The sequence below is a fragment of the Pseudopipra pipra genome, chromosome 12 (assembly GCF_036250125.1).
Source record: "Pseudopipra pipra isolate bDixPip1 chromosome 12, bDixPip1.hap1, whole genome shotgun sequence".
NCBI classification, from domain to species: Eukaryota; Metazoa; Chordata; class Aves; order Passeriformes; family Pipridae; genus Pseudopipra; species Pseudopipra pipra.
The window spans coordinates 4,148,802-4,171,415 of NC_087560.1; the positions used below are offsets into that span (position 1 = coordinate 4,148,802).

General features: G+C 54.5%; 4 protein-coding genes across 7 annotated transcripts in view; 2 read left to right on the forward strand and 2 right to left on the reverse strand.

Annotated features, from left to right (window-relative positions):
- Positions 1-3,149, forward strand: part of SIN3A (SIN3 transcription regulator family member A) — a 31,924-nt gene extending 28,775 nt beyond the window's left edge. For both annotated transcript variants that reach the window (XM_064668474.1, XM_064668475.1), the window contains exons 19-21: positions 320-414; positions 612-819; positions 2,213-3,149. In XM_064668474.1, coding sequence (XP_064524544.1) covers positions 320-414; positions 612-819; positions 2,213-2,443 — 534 coding nt within the window. In that variant the 3' untranslated portion in view covers positions 2,444-3,149. The remainder of the gene's footprint in view (positions 1-319; positions 415-611; positions 820-2,212) is intronic.
- A 2,138-nt stretch (positions 3,150-5,287) lies between these two features.
- On the forward strand, positions 5,288-15,798 carry MAN2C1 (mannosidase alpha class 2C member 1). The gene is made up of 26 exons (XM_064668476.1): positions 5,288-5,468; positions 5,839-5,964; positions 6,530-6,653; positions 6,883-6,953; positions 7,089-7,266; positions 7,730-7,919; positions 8,245-8,351; positions 8,504-8,614; positions 8,977-9,069; positions 9,192-9,308; positions 9,767-9,862; positions 10,149-10,294; positions 10,753-10,876; positions 11,056-11,177; positions 11,722-11,807; positions 12,281-12,451; positions 12,735-12,817; positions 12,988-13,082; positions 13,208-13,312; positions 13,503-13,659; positions 13,963-14,106; positions 14,201-14,310; positions 14,836-14,915; positions 15,032-15,177; positions 15,355-15,458; positions 15,543-15,798. Exons 1-26 carry the CDS (start codon positions 5,377-5,379, stop codon positions 15,658-15,660), a joined length of 3,096 nt encoding a protein of 1,031 aa, XP_064524546.1. The 5' UTR covers positions 5,288-5,376; the 3' UTR covers positions 15,661-15,798.
- An 809-nt stretch (positions 15,799-16,607) lies between these two features.
- NEIL1 (nei like DNA glycosylase 1) lies at positions 16,608-19,944 on the reverse strand. Its single transcript, XM_064668482.1, has 9 exons — positions 19,489-19,944; positions 19,273-19,392; positions 19,034-19,112; positions 18,427-18,526; positions 18,157-18,281; positions 17,699-17,726; positions 17,285-17,358; positions 16,910-17,126; positions 16,608-16,748 (listed from the first exon to the last, which is right to left on the reverse strand). Exons 1-9 carry the CDS (start codon positions 19,917-19,919, stop codon positions 16,729-16,731), a joined length of 1,194 nt encoding a protein of 397 aa, XP_064524552.1. The 5' UTR covers positions 19,920-19,944; the 3' UTR covers positions 16,608-16,728.
- Positions 19,945-20,097: 153 nt separating this feature from the next.
- COMMD4 (COMM domain containing 4) lies at positions 20,098-22,295 on the reverse strand. Of its 3 annotated transcripts, XM_064668485.1 has the most exons (8): positions 21,811-21,939; positions 21,662-21,733; positions 21,514-21,579; positions 21,229-21,268; positions 20,991-21,110; positions 20,671-20,751; positions 20,392-20,568; positions 20,098-20,284 (listed from the first exon to the last, which is right to left on the reverse strand). In XM_064668485.1, exons 1-8 carry the CDS (start codon positions 21,811-21,813, stop codon positions 20,244-20,246), a joined length of 600 nt encoding a protein of 199 aa, XP_064524555.1. In that variant the 5' UTR covers positions 21,814-21,939; the 3' UTR covers positions 20,098-20,243. The 3 variants fall into 3 exon arrangements, with proteins under 3 accessions (XP_064524555.1, XP_064524557.1, XP_064524556.1); XM_064668487.1 differs by lacking the exons at positions 21,662-21,733; positions 21,811-21,939 and adding an exon at positions 22,205-22,295; XM_064668486.1 differs by lacking the exon at positions 21,662-21,733 and having other exon boundaries at positions 21,811-21,898.
- Positions 22,296-22,614: the final 319 nt, after the last annotated feature.

A 22,614-nucleotide genomic window follows, 5' to 3' on the forward strand; every position in this document is an offset into this window, starting at 1 on the left:
TGGATAGCTTGTCCAGAGAGCTGACTGTGAGGGTCAACATTGCACTGGACCAGTGTGTGGTGTGGTCTGTTAGCACAAGACAAAGAAACATCAAAGCATGCCATAAAGCTTTCAACGAGCAGGCAAATTCTTCTTGGCTTATTTTGTGTTAGAAAATGTTCAAAACCCTATAGAGAAACCTGCCTTTTTGGGGATAAGATGCACAGAGCCTTCAAAAGTGATCTTGTGTTCATCTGTATGACTTCCAGCTTAGCGTCCTTAACCATCCCATGTCTGGTGGGAAGGCAGTGGCTGATGTGTGCTCTGTGCTTGCTTTCAGCGCTGGTCAGACTATGTGGAGCGATATGTCAACTCCGATTCTACCTCCCCTGAGCTCCGGGAGCACCTGGCCCAGAAACCTGTCTTCCTGCCCAGGTGAGTGCCCAGGCTGAGCTGTGAAAGGACCTTAAAGACCATCTAATTCCAACTCCCTGCCATGGGCAGGGACACCTTCCACTAGGCCAGGTTGCTCCAAGCCCCATCCAACCTGACCTTGAGATCCACCAGCTACATCCAGCCTGCTAGTGCCAGAGAGTGAGCACTAATTCCAAGAGTGTTTCTCTGATTTACAGGAATCTGAGGCGGATCCGTAAGTGTCAGCGTGGTCGGGAGCAGCAGGAGAAGGAAGGGAAGGAAGGAAACAGTAAAAAGTCCATGGAGAACGTGGAGAGCTTGGACAAGCTGGAGTGTAAATTCAAACTGAACTCCTACAAGATGGTGTACGTGATCAAATCGGAGGATTACATGTACAGGAGGACCGCGCTGCTGCGAGCTCAGCAGGTAGGAGCCAGCGGGAGAACTGGGGTGGGCTGCTGGTGTTTCCTGGGACCCAGGGGAGGGGAAGGAAGCATTGCCTCTCTGGCTGCTCTGGAGCTGTAAAGATTTGGGTTTATTCAAGATGACCAGAGCTTGTGACTCTGGATTGGTGAAATTCAGGAGGATTCCGTTGGAGAAAGCTGATTTGGTCGTCTGAATGCTTTGACAACTCTCCTTTTCTCGTCCCATGGGAATATTTCCATCAACTTCAGTCATGTGTTTAGATACGTAAAACAACTACTTACCACGTTTCTTCCTGATGAGATACAAATAATGGGTTTATTTCATTGGTTTTGAAGTAATTCTGTTAAACTTTCATCCACTTCAGATGAATGTTTTATTGCGGTAGTGACTCTTTGAAATGCTGGTAGTGAGGATTTTGATTTAATTCTGTCTGTCCCATTCAACTGGCACAAACCTCAAAGAGAAGTTAAGCTCATAAACAGAGCTGAACACAGATTCTTCAGCATAAACACCTGAACACAGATTCTTGAAGTGTTAAATATATAACCTACAGCATAGCCCTTGATTACTGGAATACACTGAAGGATCTGTGGAAGTTACATTGTATTTTGGATACAAATCTATTGGATTCAGCAGTTAACACCACAAAGCAGTCAGTCTTTGGGAGAAGAACAAAACAAATAATAAAATCCATAAATTTTAATCCGGTGGCTTAATTATATTGGCTGTTTTCAATTATGACTGTAGCCATGGCTTTATACCATCTGTCTGGGATTTTACGTTCCTTAGGCAGACACTTTTACTCAAAAAAGTGCACAGTTCTTCCTCTCCTGATGTTTCTGTTAAGCCAGAGCTTCTCAAGCCTTTTAGACCTGACCCAGGTCTTAATTTTCCATAGTAGTTGTGGAAAATTACACCCCGATATGTGTAATGCATGTTCATCTTGCTCTTTCCTGAGACTGTACCCGTCTGTGGGAACTGGAGACAGACCCCAAGGGCTGGGAAGAGCAGGGCTTGCCTGGTCCTGGGTGCTGGAGGAGAAGGGAGACAGCAGCATCTTCTGGGCAATGCAGAAGGGACTCTGAGCTGGGCATGCAAGTTTCAGACTCCCGTGGGATATGTTCTGTATTGCCAGCCTGAAAGCTGCTGTACTAAACAAAGGGCATAAACCTTTTGGTATTTCTGAGCCCATTTTGCTACTAATTTTCTTGGAGAGGAGAGCTGGGGGACCTTAATCAGAGCTTTCCCTCTGTCGTTAGCCCAGTGTCTGCATTACAAATTCCCTCTGTGTTTGATCCCCTTGGTTGTGTCAACCAGTAGCCAAGCTTTGTGTAATGCTGCGGTCTGGGGGACCAAAGCTGCCTTTTTCTAACTCCTCTCCCTGTTTCTGTAGTCCCACGAAAGAGTGAGCAAGCGGCTGCACCAGCGTTTCCAGGCCTGGGTGGACAAATGGACCAAGGAGCACGTGCCCCGCGAAATGGCAACCGAGACAAACAAGTGGCTCATGGGTGAAGGGTTGGAGGGCTTGGTGCCCTGCACCACCACCTGTGACACAGAGACCCTGCACTTTGTCAGCATCAACAAGTACCGTGTCAAATACAGCACAATATTCAAGACACCCTAAAAGTCCCCCGGGGCGAGGGAAGAGCCCGGGAGATGTGTGTGTGTGTGCGCGCGCATCCAGGGAAGGAGGAAGACGCCTTTCTCCCCTCACTGTGTATCTCCGTAACACATGGCCACTTGACTAGTGCGTGGCTGGTACAACCCGTCACCAGCGGGATTCCCTGTGGGGATGTGGATCTCCGCCTAGGACCACGGGCTGCCGGCCCTTTTTGGGTGAGAAGGACCCTTCTCTGAACTGAGCCATCCCAGAGAAACACAACAAGCTCGTACACACCAGCAGCGTTGAGGCTTTGACTCCCCGGAGGCCCTAAGCGGCGAGGAAGGAGAACTGGATGCTCTCCATCACTGGACCACTTGGATGTGTCCCCAAAATCCCCAGGTGCCTGTCACCACTGGATTCTCCTCCCTTTATGGGCTCTGGCACGGGGCCATGGGGCAGCAGACCCTGGGTTTTCTCGCTCCCTCTTCTCCCTCCCAGGCTGGACTCACCCCGTGCAGATCGGTCTGTCCTTTCTAGTGCCAGTGGAACTGTTTTATTTTTATTTTGGGTTGGTTTGGTTTTTTTTTTTGTACCTGCTTGTTTACTAGACTCTCCTAGTGCCATGCACCAGCTTTTCACACACATGTACGTACACACACACAGCAGAGAACAACACGATTTTAACATGTTACCCTCCTTTTTTGTAAATAAATGTACAAATTGTCAATTTTTTGGGGGTTTTTGTTTGTTTGTTGGTTGGTTGGTTTGTTTTGCTTTGTTTTGTTTTTTTTTTTTTTAATTAAAGAAAGTATGCTCAATGTGCTAGCATAACTGTACTAGCTTCTTGTGTACCATAGTACCAGGTGGCTTGATAATTAGTACTGACAGACAGACAGACCGATGGAGACATTTATTACACTTTTTACCAAAGGGAGTTACCATTGTAGTGCTTTTGTGTGGAAACTTTTTTCTCCTTTTTTTGTAAATAAAAGAAATAATGTCTTTGTTCTTAACTGGAGGAAGACACTCACTCACCCACAGCCCTGTTCCTGGTCTGAAAGGCACTGTGCAATATACAGTTTTTGGGGTGGGGAAGGGGAGGGAAGGGAGGTGTACGAATTTTATAAGATTGGCTTAACAATCCAAGAGGAAGAAGCAGAGGTAGCATGTGTGTTTGGGGGTTAAACAACTGAGGTATAAGCAGCCTATGAGAGAGATAAATATACAGTATAAAAATTTTAATTTTTTTATTTTTGGGGGGAGGTTGGTGGGTAATTTTTATCCACCTCATCTTCCAGCTCAAAGGATCTTCGCTTTTGGGAAGTGTTGCTGAGCTACTTAGCTGGAGATGATTGTGCTGATACATTTTTCCCTTTCTGTGTTGGAGAAAACACCATGGGAAGTACCAAACCAGTATTTGATAGAGCTGCTCTGCATGTGTGTGTGTTTGTGTGTGTGCAAGAGCAGAGCGAGGGGTAGGGGGGTCTCAGAGTGTTTCACTCCTGAAATCCACATATGGGATATGTATTTTTTTAAGCAGATAAGTGTAACACCGGCAGATATTTAAAGCACGTGGGAAGATTCTGATTTTAAAAATAAAGAAGTCAGCACAGACTTTGTAAGCCACGACAGCCACAACTGCACTGTCTCCTCAAAGGGGGCAGATTTCCTTGCACAAATCCATGCTGCCAGTCCTACACACCCAGCATGGCTTCCCTGGATGGGGAGCCACGGGCAGGGCTCTTTCGCTGCTTCAACCTCTCCCATGGATTTATTGAATTCTAAGACAGCAGGTTCATCGAATCATAGAATGGCCTGGGCTGAAAGGGACCTTAAAGATCATCCAGTCCCAGGTTGTTTCCTGGCACTGGAGCTCCCTCCCTTCCACAGGGAGAGGCTGGGGAGCAGGGCCAGAGGGGGACCTGAAGCCAGGGTGAAAGCAGGTGGCCCCCCAAGGGGCCACTACTCATTGGCAGCCAATGCACAGCAGGCAGGTCTGGAACAGGAGCCTCCTATGGAGAAAGGGAAAGAGAGGGAAGAGAGCCCCCGATGGGGAATATTCACACACTGCCAGCAATAAGTCACCTGTCTCATTTCTCCTGCTTTGCTGTAACCAGCCAGGGAGGTGCTCTCGCGTGTCCTCTTCCATTCCAAAGGTGTCATGCACGCTCCCCCGCTAGTTCCCCCCTTTTTTTATCCTGTTGTATGCTCAAGATGATCCGGAAGGGAAAATTTTGGGTGATCTAGACTTTTGACCAGCTTAGAAGTTAACAGCTGGTGCTGCTTTTGGTGGGTGTCTTGTCCCAGGAGCCTGTGCCTGCCTGTCGCTGAGGCAAGGGCGGCTGGCCAGGTCCCCAGGGCACACCGCGGGGACACCTCTGCCTCCGGTGCTCCAACCAGCATCCCGGCTCTGCTCCCAGCCTGTACAATAGCAGAGGTCAGTTGTTGTTTTTTTTTTTCCCCCCATTTTATTTGGTCTCGCTTTTTGTATTCTGTAACGTGATCCTCGGCCCACGACCCACGTGATCTCTATACCAATGTTTTAAACTTGAGTGTGGCACGGTATTTCTATTAAAGCATCAGGGCTGAGCGTCGTGTGCAGATTCTTCCTTCCCTCCTGATGATACAGAGTGGCATTTTGGAGGGGGGGGGGCGATTTTGAGGCGAAGCGGGGGCGTGGAGGAGGAGAGGTGGGTGCAGGATTGCTCAGGCTGAGGGGCAGCGACGAGGCGGGTTCTGCCTCCTCACACGGGGAGCACTCGGCGGGCCCGGCCCTCCCCGGGACAGGCCCTCAGCCCCGCGGAGCACCCTCGAGGCGGACGCGGCCCGGCTGGAACCGGGATTCCGGGATTCTGGGATTCCGGGATTCTGGGATTCCGGGATCCCGGGGTTCCGGGCTCCGGGACTGCCGGGCCGCGCCTGCGCCGCGCAGGGCGGGCCCCGCCGCAGCCGCCATGGCCGCGCCCCGCCACAGGCGCACGGCGCTGGAGCGCGTCGAGAAGTTCGTCTCCGACACCTACTTCACCGACTGCAACCTGCGGGGCAGGTGGGCGGCGGGGAGGCCTCTCCGCTCCTCCTCCTCCGGGGCACCCCCGGGGCGCTGGTGGGCGGCCGGGCCAGCTCGCGTGTGTCCCCTTGGGGGGGGGGCACCCTGCCCTCGGGCGCTGCCGGGGCTCGGTGAACACACACCGAGGGAACAAATCGCACACAGAAAACACACACCCCGGACAGCCACGGCACAGCCTTCCCCGCTCCGCCAGCCTCTCTAACACGGCGCTTCGTTACTCTGTGATTTGTTAATCCTGTTGGGGGTGTTGAGTAGCAGCTGGGGAAAACAGGGTGCTCCCTGTCCCACCCCCGGGCTCGCCCTTGCGGGACTGACCATACTAATATGTCGTGGCCATCTTCGACCTCAGGCTTTTTGGGGATCGCTGTCCACCGGCATCGCTCTCCTGCTTCCAGACTCCGCGGCGCATCTCTTACGATGAGGCTGTTGTGGGGGAATTCAGGCCGGCTGAAGTGGGAGAGTCCTTCGGGCCCACGTGAGTACAGGATTTCGGTGGTGCTGTGACCCTGGTGGGGTGGGAGCTCATGTCTCCTGTGTATGTGAGTCCTCACGAGTTCTTAATGGCGAAGAAAGGAGATGATAATCCTTTTCCCCCTGGGTGCTCGAAGGTGTCTGCCCAGAAGCCCTTAGGGAGATTTCATAAGGAAACAGCCCAAGCTGTGTCAGTTTCCCAGGAGAGTGAAGAGCCCAGTTCATGGATCCTTTCTGCTGAGAGCTGTTTGTGATCATGGTTGTGTCCCTGATGCTTAGGTGGGGGATGTTTGCTTTGTCAGGTTTGGGAGAAGATTTTTATCCCAGCATTGGTCAGACAAGATGCCAGTGACTGTTTCTCTGGGGTCCCAGAGGGACATAGATTAAATGAAGTCTGTATGGACAGGTGGCATTGTTGTGTTTGAATCCCATCAAACTCATGGGCTGCCCTCACTCAGCTTTCTCCTTGGAGGCTCTAAGGAAGAGCTCAAAGGAAGCTTTCTCTAAGGAGGCTCTCCCTGGGGAGAAAGTCACACCGTGGGCTGAGGTTGCTACTTGCTCTCTTCCAGGTGGGAGACATGCTGGTTTAAGGTGGAGCTGAGCATCCCCCTGGCATGGGCAGGGCGGGAAGTGCACTTTGTCTGGGAGAGCGATGGGGAGGCCATGGTGTGGCGAGATGCCCAGCCTGTCCAGGTAAGGAGGCATGGATCAGGGGTGTGCCAGATGCCCTGCTATGTACAGAATGGTGACTTTTTACGTCCCTGCTGTGCTGTGTGGTGGTGCCTGCAGGGTTTATGTTGCTGCTGGGGCAGCAGCAGCTTCTGTGCTGATTGCTCTTGTGGGAATCATTATCCCACACCATATGGGACCAGACCCCTCCATCCAGCTGGACTTTGGTTGAATGTGCCATCTTCCTGTGCAGGGATTGACTAAGGAAGGTGAGAAGACCAGCTACATCCTGACAAGCAGCCTGAAAGAGTCAGAGCCCCACAGGTGGGTGGTCAGTCGAGCTCCTCGCCACTGGGTGAGCTTGGTATTGTTGGAAGACAGGAGGCCAGGGTGAGACATCCTCATCTGTGTCCTGGTGCTTGTGACCTGCTTGCTGATGGTTTCCTTTTGGTCCCACAGCCTGACACTGTACGTGGAGCTGGCCTGCAATGGGCTCTTTGGAGCTGGCAAGGGCAGCATGATTGCCCCTCCTGACCCAGACAGGAGGGTCACCCTGAACAAGGCTGAGCTGGTCATCTTCAACAGAGATGTCTATGACCTGCTGGTAGATCTGGAAATACTGCTGGACATGGCCCGGGTATGGGAGCTCCTTCTCTTCCCTTCTCTCACCCTTTCCATAACTTCATTGTATCTCCTCCTGCTGTTCCATGACCTAAGACCCTGAAGGAGGGTCTGCTGCTGCTCTGCTTTAGCACAATTGACTCTGTCTAGACCTGATGATCCTTGTGGGTCCCTTCTAGCTCAGCATATTCTGCAGAAGGGGAAAACTGAACAGAGGGAAGCCATAGGTGTTTTTCATCCACTTTCAGCTCTAAAGCAGGATCTGTTAACCAGAGTCCCCTGGGATGTGCATATGTATAACTTGGATTTAGAAGGCATGTGAGAAAAGGCATAAGGTCGTGTTTGTGAAGCAGGGACGTGGTGTTTACCTGGTACCACTGGCTGAGACAGATGTTGGAAGGAGGTACCAGGTTCTCCCTGAGGCAGGTCATGAGCTGATACAGTGGCCTGAGTAAAACTGTTATGCCTCCCAACCCCAGCTTCTCGGGGAGGAAAACCAGAGGAGTTTCCAGGCACTGTACACTGCCAACCAGATGGTCAATGTGTGTGATGTTACGGACCCCTCCACCTTCCCTGCTGCCCGTGACCTGGCTGCGGCCATCTTCAGCCAGAGGAACGGCGAGAGCCAGCACACCATCCATGCCATGGGGCACTGCCACATTGACTCTGGTGAGAGCAGCACACACTCCCTCTTTGCTCACATGGAGGCCAGGGCATGCTGCCCAAGGGGAGAGTGGGCTGCCCTTGGGCTTCAGGCACTGGATACCATGCCCTGAGGTACACAGCTGCTTTTTCACAGAGGCAGGGGAGTGTGGGGTGCCCTTTGGAGCACTGATGGGGCTGGGGATGAGGGATGAATTATAGACTGCTGTCTTCCATCTGTTGGGCTTCACCCCTCGATTTTTCGTCCCAGGAGGGGTTTCAGAGGGGTTCTAGCTCCAGGAGGAGCTTGTGTTGAGTAATAACTATGATAGGGCCATGCCTGTCCCTGCAGCCTGGCTGTGGCCCTATGAGGAGACCATCCGTAAGTGTGCTCGGAGCTGGGTCACCGTGGTCCGCCTGATGGAGCGCAATCCGGAGCTCACCTTTGCCTGCTCCCAGGTCAGTGATCTCTCTCTGGAGACCTCTCCTCTGCTCATGGCATGTTGCTTCTCCAGCAACAAGAGATGGGGGGATGACCAGAAGTGTTGCAGAGAGGAGGGACCTGGGTGTGGAGTGGTAGAGAGCTGAGGCTGATCTCTGTTCTCTGGCAGGCGCAGCAGTTTGAGTGGGTGCGGAGCTGGTACCCTGGGCTCTATGCACAGATTCTGGACTTCGTGGCCAAGGGGCAGTTCATTCCTGTTGGAGGCACCTGGGTGGAAATGGTGAGTAGCACGGTGAGCCTGGCTTGCCGAATCCCCTCTGTGCCATCCTTCTGGGACTGGGCCTGGCACTGGAGGGGACAGCAGAGCCTTTGCTGATCCTGTTTGGTTGGTGATGGTCTCCAAGCCTAGGAGCAGCAGCTGAAGTGTCTAACCTAGCAAAAATACAATCCTTCTCCCATATCATTCTCTGAGAAAGGATCTTTGCACTCAGTGAGCTGTGTTCCTCCGTTTTCCCTCTGCTGAGCTCTCTTCAGTTCCTCCCTGTGATCTCCAGATCAGGTGGATGGGAATGGGGGTCTTACAAGACCTCCCCTTCCCCAGTGCCTGGCTTTCCTCACAGACTCCCTGTGCCTTTCCCCCAGGACGGGAACCTGCCCAGTGGGGAGTCCATGGTGCGGCAGTTCCTCCAGGGACAGCAGTTCTTCCAGGAGCAGTTTGGCCGAATCTGCACAGAGGTGCTTGTTCTTTTCCAGCTCACCTTCCTTGCACACCATCTCCTTTCACTTCTTGCTGTGTATGAGGTTCGCCTGACTCATGTGTTTCTCTCTCCCTCTGCTCCTGTTTCTTCTCCTCCCAGTTCTGGCTGCCGGACACGTTTGGATACTCAGCCCAGCTGCCCCAGCTGATGCGTGGCTGTGGGATTCAGCGGTTCCTCACACAGAAGCTCAGCTGGAACCTTGTGAATACCTTCCCTGTGAGCTGTGCATCTCTTCTTTCCAGGGGATGGATGTGTGCATGCTGGAGTCTTCTGCAGGGCTGGACCTGTCGGTTCCACAGCCCTTCAGCTCAGCTGACACAGGCTCTGCTTCCAGAAGCCACCAGTTTTTGGTGGTAGCAATGTCCTGTCAGACATTAGGGGAGGAAAAGGTCATGGTTAGAGATTCCAGCTGGGCCCCTGGCCTGTAAATTCCTTCTGCTTCCAGGCAAGGAGCTGTGACTTTTGTGCAGGTCCAACAGTCAGCAAATCCAGCCTCTCCCTGCTGTACCCTGCCCTTGTGGCATTCCCTCTCCTTGTGCAGCTATCTCCTTACACTGATCCATCAGGACATTCTGCAGCTTCATGGAGAGAAACTAAAGGCCCAGTTTTAATCCTCAGGAGGCTCTGGAATGTCTGTTCCCTGTGTACCACATTGTCCTTTCGCTCCCCTCCAGTATCACACCTTCTTCTGGGAAGGCATTGACGGTTCCCGAGTCCTGACCCATTTCCCTCCTGGTGACTCCTATGGGATGCATGGGCTTGTGGAGGAGGTGAGTGAGACCTGCATGTGAAGTTGCCAGCCCCTTGGAGCCTCCTGGGAGAGGAGGGGGATAGCTGGGAAGGGAGCGGGGTAGCTGGCAGTATTGTTGGACAAAGGCCATTTGGGTGCCTGGCAGTTGATTGCCTGGTTCCGAGATGTGCCTGTGCCTGATTTTGGCAGTTTGGGCTGGGGAGAAGGGGCAGGACTGGGCTTTGCACCCTAAAGGCTGACCTGGCTTTCTTGTGGGAGCTGGGGATGGGCACCAGGGGATTGCAGCTGCCCAAAAATCCCTCCAGGTGCTGAAGACAGTGAAGAACAACAAGGACAAAGGATGTGTGAACCACAGCGCGTTCCTCTTTGGCTTTGGAGATGGAGGAGGGGGCCCCACACAGAAAATGCTGGATAGAATGAAGAGAATGAGTGACACAGATGGACTGCCAAGGTGAGAGGAAAGCTCCTCTCTCCTGGCAGGACCACTGGCTTTGAGCCAGCCCCGGCCTTCAGCAGTGCCAAAAGAAAGAGAGCAGGGCAGAGAGACAGGCAAGCAGAGGGCTGGGAAGGATTTTCATGGGTCTCTGTATCATCAAGAGCTGTAAGAACAGGTACACAGGGCAGGCCTGGACTGCTTATGAGCCCTCAGTAGAGTCATGGGTTGAGTGTCCAGCACAGCAGCTGTGCCTGGCAGTCAGTCCCTGTCTGGAGAATGTCCACAGGAGAGGTTCAAGGGTCCCAGGAGAGCAGGAGGGGGGTAGGAGAAGGGTGAGGGGAATACTGTGTGTAGTTGTATTGAAGTTTCTGAGGCCTTGGTTCCAGGAGCGTCAACTTTCCAGATGGGATGCAACATTAGCCATGTCCCAGGCTTCTCCCTGGCTCATCACTGTACCTGTGTCTCTCCCACAGGGTGCAGATCTCAACTCCTGACCAGCTCTTTTCTGTCCTGGAGAAGGAGTCATCACAGCTGTGCACCTGGGTGGGAGAGCTCTTCCTCGAGCTGCACAATGGCACGTACACCACCCAGGCCCAGGTGAGGGTCCCCACGCCCAGGCCATGCAAATTCGTGACACCTACAAGTAACCAACCTTCCTGCACTGGAGCTGGGTTTCTGCTGCTGATGTGAGAGATCTACTCCCAGCTACCCATTTCCTGACGCTCAAGAAATACATATATTTATATATATAAGAATATATATATTCTTTATACCAGATAAAGAAAGGGAATCGAGAGTGTGAGAGGATACTCCATGACGTCGAAGTGCTCAGCACCCTGGCTGTGGCACAGGACAATGTGTTCCAGTACCCTGCCAGCCAGCTGCAGCGGCTCTGGAGGTGAGGGAGTGAGTACAGGGGCATTGCTGGTGCTGGGAGAGGATTCAGTACTGCAGCACTCTACGTAGCCTACCTACCACTGTCTGTAACCCCTTCCATAAACTGATCAGGGATCCACCTGGAAAGCGTTCGGTGGCTTACTTGATTCTCCCATTGGAAGATAACTTCAAACCCTCACTACTCTGCTGTTTGAAAGCTTCATTTCCAACCTAAGCTTGTTCCTCCCCAGTTTTGACATGTCTGAACTTGTACAACAACATATCTGGTAGCCTTAGGGGATAAAAAGAAATAGCTCGTACTCCCCGTGGTTGTGCTTTACTGTAAAGATGACAGTTGACAAGCCCTAACATAAAGGGATTTAAAGGATGCTATGGAAAAAATCCTTTTCTCTGAAGTGTTGGCTAATGGGAGTATAAGGAACAGTTATTAAGTTAGTCTGGCTTGCAAACAGGGCTCTTGTTTGAGAGAAGAACTTTCTGGTTTGTTCTAAGCCAGAACAAATACGGTGCTCTCGCATCCTCTCCTGGGTTCTGCTCTCTTTTAGGTTATTGCTACTCAACCAGTTCCATGATGTCCTGCCAGGCAGCTGTATCCAGCTCGTGGTTGAGGATGCCCTGCAATACTACACAGGTGAGCAGAAATTTGGCTAGGAGGGCACTTACTTGCCAGAGCACACTGGGTCCTGCCTGGTGGGGCTGCAGTGGTTTCAATCTTGGACTGCCAGGGCAAGCCTGTGCAGATATGTGTCTGAAATAGTGTTAAATTAGCAGGGGAGCCAAGGGATTGAAAACCATCCCAATTTATTGACTTCTCTGCTTGCTGTTGGCATGCCAGGGTAGACCTCCATGAAGGTTTGCTCCTGCCTGCTCATGGGTGCTTGCAGGAGCTTAGTTAACCAGAATTTTCCAGCTGAGCTGGCATAGCTCGTCGTAATCTTGTAATAACAAAGTTAAGAATAATTATACACTTGAAATACCCACTAATAGATAATAATAATTAATGATAATTAGTAATTGTAGCTTGGCAGGCGATAAAGTGTGTGTACACTGCACAGGAGCGCCAGAAGCTCTCTCAGATCCAACTTAGGCCCTTTTGTTGTACAGAGATCCGCAGGATTGGTGCTGAGCTGCAGGAGGAGGCTGTGCAGTCCCTGTGCAGGGATCTGCTGCAGCCCAAGGCAGGGAGCACCGAAAGCACCCTTGTGTTGAACACTTTGCCCTGGGAACGCACCGAGGTGATCTCCAGGCCTGGGCCAGATGGAACAGAGACTTTGGGTATGTCTGACCTGGGATAACTCTTGTATCAGAATTTCTTACAGGGGCAGAGTCAGCTAACAAGGGAATACTCTGCCTCTCCCTGCCCTGGGGAGGGCTTTACTGGCTGTTCAAACTCTTCCTTGGACAACTTGAAATGGAATAAAGTCCCCTGAAGTATGGAGGAAGAAGAGGAGGGTATGAGAGGAGGTAGTAGGTCTGATGTGAGAGCGCTAGGGCAGCACAGTGTGACTTAGGTTTCAGTCTGGGGCTGATGTTGGAATAGAACCTCTTTGCTTTCCAGCTCTCGTGACAGTACCCAGCATGGGCTATGCTCTAGTGAGGGAGCCATTGCTGCCCTCTCAGCCTGTGTCAGTGAGGAAGCAGGTAAGCACAAGGCAGTTTGCTTCAGAACCATGTTCCCTGTGTCAAAGGTTGATTGGGGAGAAATCTAAGGAATCCAGCATCCAGCAAATCCACATAGTAAATTTGCAACTGAGGCACTCAGCTCCTGCAGTTGTGGGTCTGTGACACCTGTTTTCTGTCCTTTTTCCAAGGTGGATGGCTCCATTACCATGGAGAATGGGGTGATTGCTGTCTGCCTGGACATGATGGGACACCTGACCTCACTTCGGCTGCTGGACTCCGAGAGGTCTGTGTCACTCAGTCACTGGCCCTGGGCTCCTCAAACCTCTCCCAGGATGACTTCTCATTGTACACTCTTGTCCACTGCCAGCCCTTCTGATGCTGCTGTTTCTCTGTTCCACTTTGTTTCAGAGAGTCAATCCCAGAGGGCTGCTATGCGAACCAGTTTGCACTCTTTGATGATGTTCCCCTCTACTGGGATGCCTGGGATGTGATGGATTATCACTTGGAAACCAGGTAGAGGAGCAGTGCAGGCAGCACTTGGGTTTTGGCTTTGCCCTAAGATTCTTGCCTCCCTGTCAGTCCTAGCTGTAAGAGAGCATTCACTCTGGAGAAGTGAGTGCCTCCTATGTGGGAGGCTGGACTGGGATTTGGGAACCTGGATCTACTAGGCTGAGACTATCTCTACCTTCATTCCTTTGTCTAGGAAGCCAGTGACCACGCTGCTGAAGCCTCTGGAAATCACCCTGGCTGGGGGCCTGCGGGGAAGTGTGAGGTTCTCCCTGCAGGTCGGGAAAAGCAGCACCTTAACCCAGGAGATCATCCTGGACGCCACGTGCCCATACCTCCGCTTCCTGACCCAGGTTTGGCCCGTGGCTGCTGCATGATACCAACATCCTGTGTGGCAGGAATTACATTCCCCCTCCTGTATTCTTCCTTGGACCCCCCCCCACTGCCTGTCCTCCTCTGCCTTAAGGAAAGGCAGCCTGAGGGTGGGGGGAGGTCCCGAGGGACAAGAAGAATTCATCCTGGTGTTGAGACTCTGGTGTGGTTTTATTGTAGCTTATGTTGGCTGTGTGCAAGCCAGCTGCTGCACACCAGGGAAGGAAAAGTGCAGCTTCTGCCTGTCAGACCCCATGGTGATGCCCTTCTGCTCCTACATTTAGGTTGAGTGGAAGGAGGCTCACAAGTTCCTGAAGGTGGAGTTCCCTGTGCAGGTCCGGAGCACAAACGCCACCTACGAGATCCAGTTTGGACACGTGCAGCGGCCAACACACTGGAACACGTCCTGGGACTGGGCTCGGTTCGAGGTGAGAGGGATGGTGGCCTGGTCCCAGCACCAAGCTGCTCCTGCTCCTGGCAGTGGCTCTCTGTAGTGAGCCCATCCCTTGGTACCTGCTGCAGGTGTGGGCTCACAAGTGGATGGATCTCTCTGAGCACGGCTTTGGGGTGGCTCTGCTGAACGACTGCAAATATGGGGCATCAGCCCACAGGAACGTCCTCAGCCTCTCTCTGTGAGTTACAGATGGATGAGGGGGGAGCTGCTGCAGGTACTTTGTCTTATGAGGTGTCTCTTGGAAGTCGAGGCAACACCTGATCCTAAATGACCTTAGTTAATAAATAGTCTGTTGTCTGAGAATTTGGCTGACTTACATTATAACTAATTCCTGTGAGCTATGCTCACAGATAATTCAGGAGAGATCAGATTTTTCTGTTGCTGGCCAGAACATACCCCAGGAGGGAAGGCTTAATGAGAGGGAAGGAACAGCAGTGTTAATGTTACAAGTGCATACCAAGCTACAATAAACTGTATATTTCAGTTTGACTCTTATCAGCCACAATTTTCACAGGAAGACACCCAAGCTTTTTAAGCTTCTGGAACTGTCCAGGGTCTGTTTGCTGTTGCATGTTTGCTTCCACCCCTGGGCCCAGCCTCAAGGTAGCGAGGGGAGCAGTTGTCACAGTGCTCCTCTGGCTCTACTCCGTGTGGCAGTGGGTGCTGCCAAGACACCAGTCTCACTAACATCTCGTTGCCTTAGGCTGAGAGCACCCAAGTCCCCTGATTCCACAGCAGACATTGGGCACCACCAGTTCACCTACGCTGTGATGCCTCACCGGGGTGAGTGACAGGCCCCATGGGAACACGCAGGGTGGGGGATGCACCAGTGAACCTTGGGGTGAGCGTGTCTCTGACTGTGCACGTGCCGAGGCTGGACAGAGGTTCTTGTGATGCAGGTTCCTTCCAGGAGGCTGGTGTGATTCAGCGTGCCTACAACTTGAATTTCCCCCTCCACGTGGTCCCGGCCAGCTCTGCCCAGTGCCCAGCCTGGAGTGCCTTTTCTGTCAGCTCACCTGCCATCGTGCTGGAGACCGTCAAGCAGGCAGGTGCCAGGGCAGAGGTGGGGAGGGCAGAGGGGGTTAAGGTGCTGTTGACAAGCATGGCTTGCTCTTTCCTCCACACTGAGTGGCGGTTAGGCTCAGCTGAGCAGAACAACGTGGGTTGGAGAGGCTGTGCCTGTCTCATTTGTCTGAACTCCCACCTGCACTGTCCCCCAAAGGCTGAGGGCAGACCTGAATCCGTGGTGGTTCGGCTCTACGAGGCGTATGGCAGCACCGTGACTGCCTGGCTCCAGACCTCCCTCCCCGTTAAAGAGGCAATGCTGTAAGTCCATGGTCCATGCCAAAGGGCTGGGTGTGCATGGGGATGGAGATCAGTGCCTTCAGCCTCATGTGCTTTCCTCCTCAGCTGCGACCTCCTGGAGCGGCCAGCTGCACAGGGCACCCTGCCCCTGGGGCAGCAGGGCTTGAGGCTCTCCTTCACACCCTTCTGCGTGCTCTCTGTCCTCTTGGTCTTGAGCCAGTGACACCATCCACTGCTCTGGCTGGTGCTGCAGCAACCTGGACCAACACTGTGAGCTCAAATCACAGCCTGAGCCTTCCTCGATCCCAAGAGCTGTACAAGACAGCAGTTCCAGAGCAGGGCAGTGTCCCCGTGTCCCACACCCAGCCATCAGAGAGCAGCACTTGAGAACAACCGCGTTCCTCAGGGAAGGAGGACAGTTGCCCACTGCCCAACCAGGGTTGGTGGGCTTGAGTGCTGAGCTCGCTGAAGTGTGGATAAGGGTGTGGACAGGCTGGTGGCCCTGCATGGGCTCTGCTCCAGCCCCAGGGCCTTGGGGAGTAGCAGTTTCCACAGTGGCTCCTGTGTCTGAGCCTTAATCTTGTCTAGCAGTGACTATAAAAAACACACTCTACTCCTTCCTCCCTTCCTCTGCCTGCCCCTTGCACTGCCCTTGAAGATGGAGAGCACAAATAAATAAGAGAATTACATCAAGCTCAGCCTGTTTTCTTAACTTTTTTCCAGGTAACTGCACTGACCTGCCTCCTCCCAGGTGCTTTGTTGTAGCTGCTGCTCCCTTAGTGTCCTCCTCAGCAGGATCTCACTACTCATGGAACTGGGGAGGCAGAGCTTATCTTTACTTTAGGGGAGGTGAGGTGGAGGGGAAGCCTGCTACAGCCCCTTGGGGAAGAGGCCGGGCACAGAGGGGTTATCCTTAGCATGAAAAGGCGTGCACAGTGATTTCTACACAAAATATTTAATTATTTACTCAGCTAAAAACAGTGATTGGAGCAGCAGCCAGAAAGGGAAGAGAGAACCCAGTTTTAGGCAGAGGGAAGAGTCAGAGTCCAGCACAATGTAAGGTCTTGGCTCTTCTTCCCCTCTAATGCCTCTGGACAGCAGGAAAATACCCCACCACCAAGCCCAGCTTCTCCCTCATGCACTGGCAGGATGCAACAGTAGCAAGCAGCTGTGAGCACAGGTACAGAGAAGCTCCATTTCCCCCATCACTAACGGACGTCCCTGGCCAAGCCCTCCCTGAGCTTCTCCTGGGCCACTAAATGCCCCTCAGGAGGTGGGCAGTGGGCAGCACTCACATGACAGGGACTGCACCTGAAAAACAGAGAGGGAAAGGAGGAGTCAGAGGGCGAGGGAGTGTCTGGCTCTGCCCCACTGGCTCCTCTCCTGCCATGTGGCATCCGTCAGTCCCTACAACTGAGCACTCCCACAGCCCCCACCTGTGCACCTGAAAGCCGCAGGGGCTGCAGCCTCACCTCTGCCCCTGCGTGCAGACATCCGGTGGCTTCTTCTGGTTTTGAGAAGCACCTCTGGCTCAGGCAAGGCTGGAGCAGGGGTCCCTCTCCTCCTCCGGCGAGCACGTCCTTTCCTCGGCCCATCAGCCTCCTCCTCCTCCTCCCCTTCCTCCTTCTCATCTGACTTTTGGGGGGTTGCTGCAGCCCTGGGGCGCCTTTTCAAGGCGCGTGAGGTGACCTGGGGGGACATCAGAGCTGCGGCTTAGCAGGAGAAGCGTGCTTGGAGCACCATAGAGGATGAGAACCTCCATATGGGATCACCACCATGAATTCAGGAGCAGCCTGAGCAAGGTTAAGGGGAACAGGACAGCCAGACACAACCACAAAGCTGCTTACCTTAGGGGTCAGTGCCTCAGGGTCTGCCTTCAGCTGAGCGCGCTTTTTGCGGGGCATCTTCTGGTGCTTCTGCCCTGCATGAGAGGACATGCCCAGGTCAGGGGGAGTGGGGGACACGCTTGCAGGGATGCTGTCCTGGGTGATGTGAGCTGAGCACTGAGGAACTGCAGGACGAAAAACCATCCTGCCAGTGCAACAGCTGTGCCCAAGCAGGTTGGGATGCTGGTAGGAAGCCCTGGGGAAAATGGGCTCTGTCCCTTGGTGCCAACGGCTGTCACAGGCCTGTCAGCACCCCAGGGAGAGGGGCTTTGCTCCTGCCTGTGCCCTTGTGCTATACAGAAAAGACAGGGCTGCCCAGTGTCCAGCCCTCCCAGAGCAAGAGTGGGTCCCACGGGCGGGAGAGAGGACACTCACCTGTGGGAGCCATGGGACCAGGCTCTCCCTGCAAGGAAGGGACAGAGCATTGACTGGGGTGCAGTCATTCTGCAGGCAGCAGCAGCAGAATCCCTGCCCCTTCTCCCTCTCGCACTGATAGGGAAAGAGCCACATTTCTCTGGGAAGCCAGGAGAATCAGGCTTGCTCTGCCTGCCCTGTGCACTGGGGACTCTCCTGTCAGTCCTGTTCCTGCAAGGCCACAGACACAGGGCACAGGAGGGAGGAACAGGGCTCCAGACCTCATTCCCTCCATCTGCTCCAGACTGCCCACCATCCCTTGGCCAGCTGGCCGGAGGGTCCTGGTCACCTCCATGCCCAGCAGCTTGGTGCAGAGGGAGATCTCCAGCCACACAGTGTAATGTTCGGGAGTCTCAGCAAGCAGAAAATGGGCTAGAGGGGTGGTTTGGGAGCCCCAGGGAGTGACCCCAGGCACCTACCTGGAACCATATGGTCCTGCCGTTGCGGTCACGCAGGGAGCTCATGCCAGGCACCAAGTAACACTGCAGCCAGTTCTTGAAGGTGGTGTAGTTATCCGAGTGCTCAGGGTCCAAAAGGTGCTTCTCTGGGAAGGGAGAAAGGACAGAATTAGAGCAGAAGCCATGATCATGGTGTCGGGATGCCCTCCCCAACCTCCTGATGCCGGAAATGCAAAGCCCCAGCCTCCCCCAACTGTCCCTGCTCCCCAGCATCCTGTCCTGTCGCCTCACCTGCCGTGATGACCTCCATGGGCACGGTGTGGCACAGCTCCAGGAGATCTGGGTTCTTCCTCATCAGCTTCACCTTCTTGCTCAGTGTCAGGGAAGGATCCTGCAAGGGTGGAGAAGGGGAGGAAAGTCACCTGCCAGCTACTTCTGCCTCCTCGGGGTCTCTCCTCTCCAACAGCACCCAAATTCTTTCTCTTTTGCCCTCCTGAGGATGAGTTGCCACACTTTCCATACATGCCAGCCCTGAGCTCACCCCACTGTGGGCTTCCAGTTTAGCTACAAAGACATGAAAGAGGGCTAACACACACAAACATCAGCAATTTTAAAAACACCCCTCAGGTCATGTAGTTTGTCTTCAGGCTTCTTTAAAATAGTCACTTTAAAAGGCCATGAGAACAGCCTTGGGCTTTACTACAGCCTTCTTGGAGATGTTAAGCTTGCAAGGTGTTTGTTTCACTCATCTCTTCCTCTTCACCCACCCCAAAAATATTCACAGACTTCTTGAAGGCAGAAGCTGAGCACAGCTCGTCCTGCAGGGCCACAGGCAACCAAACCCCTGGTACGACATCTGCCACCTTCTGATCCTGTGAAAGCACCTGGTATTCCTCACCTTCTTCCTCCTCTCCTGCTTCTGATCCTTCAGGGCCTCCAGCACAGTCCGAGCCTTTTCAAAGGGAGGGATCTTCAACCTGAAAGAGTTACACACAAGCCTGAGCCCTTGGTTCTGGCACTGTCCACATCTACCAGGTGAGGAGGCACAGCCAACTTAGCCAAAGAGCCATCGAGCTCCAGCAAACTCTTGGAGACCAAACCTCCGTGGCAGGTCAGCGGATGCTCAACCCACTTTACCTGTACAGGATCTCAGCACGCAGGTAATTCCCAATTCCATTGAAATACTTCTGGTTTAAGAGGGCTTCACAGATGGGCTTGTCAAAAGCCTTGTCATCCAGATTCCTCAGCACGTTCTCCCTGCAACAGAGCACGGGGCAACAAGAGTCACCGGGGCATGTCCGTGCAGGAAAAGCAGTCAAACCCAACCAGGGGGCATTCCTCCAGGGCGCTCACCTGAAAGCCTGGTACTCGGAGACGACGCAGGGCCCGCGGTCCTGCTGCCAGGCGTCCCCCAGGCGCCAGGACCCGAACCGGCGGGAATCCACGAAGCAGAGGGCCCGCGGGGGGCTCTCGCGGGTGAGGAAGCGGAGGTGGGCATGGCGGGGCAGCTCGGTGGCTGGGCACAGCCGGAACGACCCCGACATGCCGAAACGAAACACGAGGTCCTGCGGCGGGGGGGCGGCGGCGGCGGGGTCCAGCGCGCTCAGCGTCAGCCGCAGCTCCTTGCCCCGGGCGAGGGCCGAGATGCGGTAGGCCTCGCTGCGGAACGGCACCTCGGGGCCGCGGCCCACCGCCGAGCGCTCCACGCCGCCCGCGAACACCAGCCCGCCGCACACGCCGTTGATGAAGCAGCCGGCGAGGTGCAGCTCCGGGCACTCGGGCATCGCCGCGACCGCGCTGCCGCCGGCAGCTCCCACTGCGCCCGCCCGCCCCCATTGGCTGCGCGCGCTCCCATTGGCTGCGCGGCGGGCGGCGCGCGCTCCCATTGGCTGCGCGGTGATGCCGGAGCTTGTAGTCCTGCCGGGCGGCCCCGCCGCGGGGAGACACAGAACGACACAGCTCGGCTTTGTCACCGGGACTTTATTGAAGCTACCCCGAGGGTCCCCAGAAGCCAGGAGAGCAAGGAAATATCCCCCTTCCCAGCCAGAAGCACCAGATCCGACCCAGCAACTCGGTGTCCGTGACTCCCACCATGGGAGGCTGGCTCCTCAGAGAAGGGTGTTCATCAGGGTCTGGGCTTGCTTCAGCTCTGCAGAGGATGGAGCTGTGGTGGAGCCGCTACATCCCCAGCAGCATCCCTCCCAGCATCCCCCACAGCCCTGGAGGTCCTTGCTGCCACCCATCCTCCAGCCTCACCTGCCAGCAGCACTCGGAACTTGTCAGCCGAGAGGGTCACAGAGACAGCCGTCGTTCTCCCGCACTCCCTGTTCTGCACGTTGAACGTCAAATGCACCAGGGGCTCGTTGACCTCCTGCAGCTCGCTGGAGCTGAGGGTGTAATCCACCCGCCAGCGCACCAAGCCCAGCTGGCTCACTGGGGTGGGTAGTGGGGGTGGTGTCAGCACCCTGGCTCACTCCAGCAGGGTGACTGCCACCAACACCCAAAACCCTGTTAAGATCCAACCATCCCACTCACATCGAAGGCTACAGGCCCTGAGGCTGTCCTGGAGAGAGCTCTGCTTCTCCTCGTAGGAACGACACAAGCCGCTGGCATGCTCTGCTCATGAGGAGAGACAGGACAAGAACCCCCCTGCTCACATCAGCCCTGCAGTTACCAAACCCCATCAAAGCACCCGAGGAGCCCCTGGGGATGGATGGCGCAGCAGGGAGGTGATGGAGAACAGCACAGTTTCCAGCCTGCCCTGCATCTGAGCATGAAGGCAGCAGCGCTGGGAACTGCGTTGGGCACATCCCACCAGGTCTGGCCCCTGGTGCCACCCTGAGGGTCCCCCTTACCTTTGGGCAGCCCCAGCTGCTGCAGCTCACTTGACAGGGACTCGCTGTCTACATTGTGCTTGGCTGCACTGGAGAGAATGAAGCCGAGGACAGCGATGGTCGCCTTCACATCCCCTGACTCTGTGGATGGGATGGAGGGTGAGCTCTGCCACCTTGGGAAGGCAACTCCAACCGAATTGCTGCCCAGCCCCAGAGTGGGGCTCCATGGGGGGATCCCAGTAAGGACAGCAGTGCTCACCTAACTTTGCGTCTGAGGTCAGCTTCAGGATCTTCTCATACTGTGGGAGAGCAGAGCATCACGGTAAACACCAGGTAACACACTCACTACCAACATTAATACTCATAATTCTTACCTTAATATTAATACTAATAATATTTAATATGCAGAGTATTGCTACTAGCAGTGGCTGGTAGCATTCTTATTGCAGAGGCCGCATGAAGAATATGAAATTAATTAATATTGCTGATTATGCCACTGCAGTGTTGAAACACTTGGCCTCCACAGCGGTAGCCCCGCACTCACCTCCATGGGCTCCCCCAGGAGGTCCCGCAGCACCTGGGCACAGATCAGCTTCAGCTTCACCGAGGACTGCGGGGAATAAGGAGGGTGAGCAGCGGGCCCGGATGGGAAGGGGGCGGGCAGGGGAACGCGGGGGGCGCGGGCACTTAACGATTTTAGCCAGGGTGCTGATCTCGGCCAGCACCCAGTCGGGGCAGTCCAGGTCCCCGCAGAAGCGGAACCGCTGCGGGGGGAGAGGCGGTCAGAGCCCGCCGCGGGGCCGCTGCGCCTCCCCCCTCTCCCCGCCGACCCCCTCCCCACCATGTCGCCGCCGTCCCGCGGTGCCGGTTCCTCCGCAGATCCCGCCTTCCCGACCCGGAACCGCTCCCGGGCGGGAGAACGCTCCGCCCTTCCCGCCCCGGGGCCCGCGGGGGCTCCGCGAGTGGCTCCGCGGGGCCTTGGGGAGGGGACCCCGAGAGCGCGGCGAGACCCCGGGGCGGGGCAGGGGACGGAGCTCCGGGAACGGGACCCGAGGCGGCGGTGGATCCGCGGGAAGGGCCCCTTTGACACGCCCCTCGCCCCCTTTGACAGCGGGAGCACCTCCCGCTCCCCACGGCCGCAGCCCCGCTCAGTGGTGGGGTTCAGTTTTGGGTCCTGACTCCGTGAGACCGAAGGTTGTGATGGTTCGCAGAGCTGAGAAGGAAAGCATAGATACCGGGGCTGTGGTGCAGTTCAATGGATGCAGCTGAAGGTGGAGCCAGCAGCAGCTTTCTCATCTGGCGCTTTTCCGAGAGTTATTTTTGCCAGATGTTTGCATTTTTTTGTTGCTGGATTCTGCAAAAGGGAAAAAATATATTAGCGCATATAATTAGGAAGGAGTGCGTGTTGCCACTCGAGCGTGGTGCAAGTAAAAGTTTGCACGTGAACGGGGAAGGACATTTTTTTGTACGAGAAGTGGATGGACCTTTCAAACTCCATGAGACCGAAAAGTGCACAATGTCTACGTATAGCGGAGATGGAAATTGTGTGCAGTTTTCAGGCTGCAAGGAAAACCAGCTGCCACTTGATTGTTGTGCAAATACAAGTCTGCAAATGGAAGGGACGGTCAGCGAAGTCTTTCTGATT

Coding starts and splice junctions, on each gene's coding strand:
- MAN2C1 (XM_064668476.1), top strand. CDS start 5,377: ATGGCCGCGCCCCGCCACAGGCGCACGGCGCTGGAGCGCGTCGAGAAG. Junction 5,469..5,838: donor GACTGCAACCTGCGGGGCAG/GTGGGCGGCGGG, acceptor CTTCGACCTCAG/GCTTTTTGGGGATCGCTGTC. Junction 12,818..12,987: donor CTGTGTCAGTGAGGAAGCAG/GTAAGCACAAGG, acceptor CCTTTTTCCAAG/GTGGATGGCTCCATTACCAT.
- NEIL1 (XM_064668482.1), bottom strand. CDS start 19,919: ATGCCCGAGTGCCCGGAGCTGCACCTCGCCGGCTGCTTCATCAACGGC. Junction 18,527..19,033: donor AGCAGGAGAGGAGGAAGAAG/GTGAGGAATACC, acceptor CCACCCTTGCAG/GATCCTTCCCTGACACTGAG. Junction 16,749..16,909: donor GTCTGCACGCAGGGGCAGAG/GTGAGGCTGCAG, acceptor TCTGTTTTTCAG/GTGCAGTCCCTGTCATGTGA.
- COMMD4 (XM_064668485.1), bottom strand. Junction 21,580..21,661: donor TCAGCACCCTGGCTAAAATC/GTTAAGTGCCCG, acceptor TATTCCCCGCAG/TCCTCGGTGAAGCTGAAGCT. Junction 20,569..20,670: donor CAGGGCCTGTAGCCTTCGAT/GTGAGTGGGATG, acceptor TACCCACCCCAG/TGAGCCAGCTGGGCTTGGTG.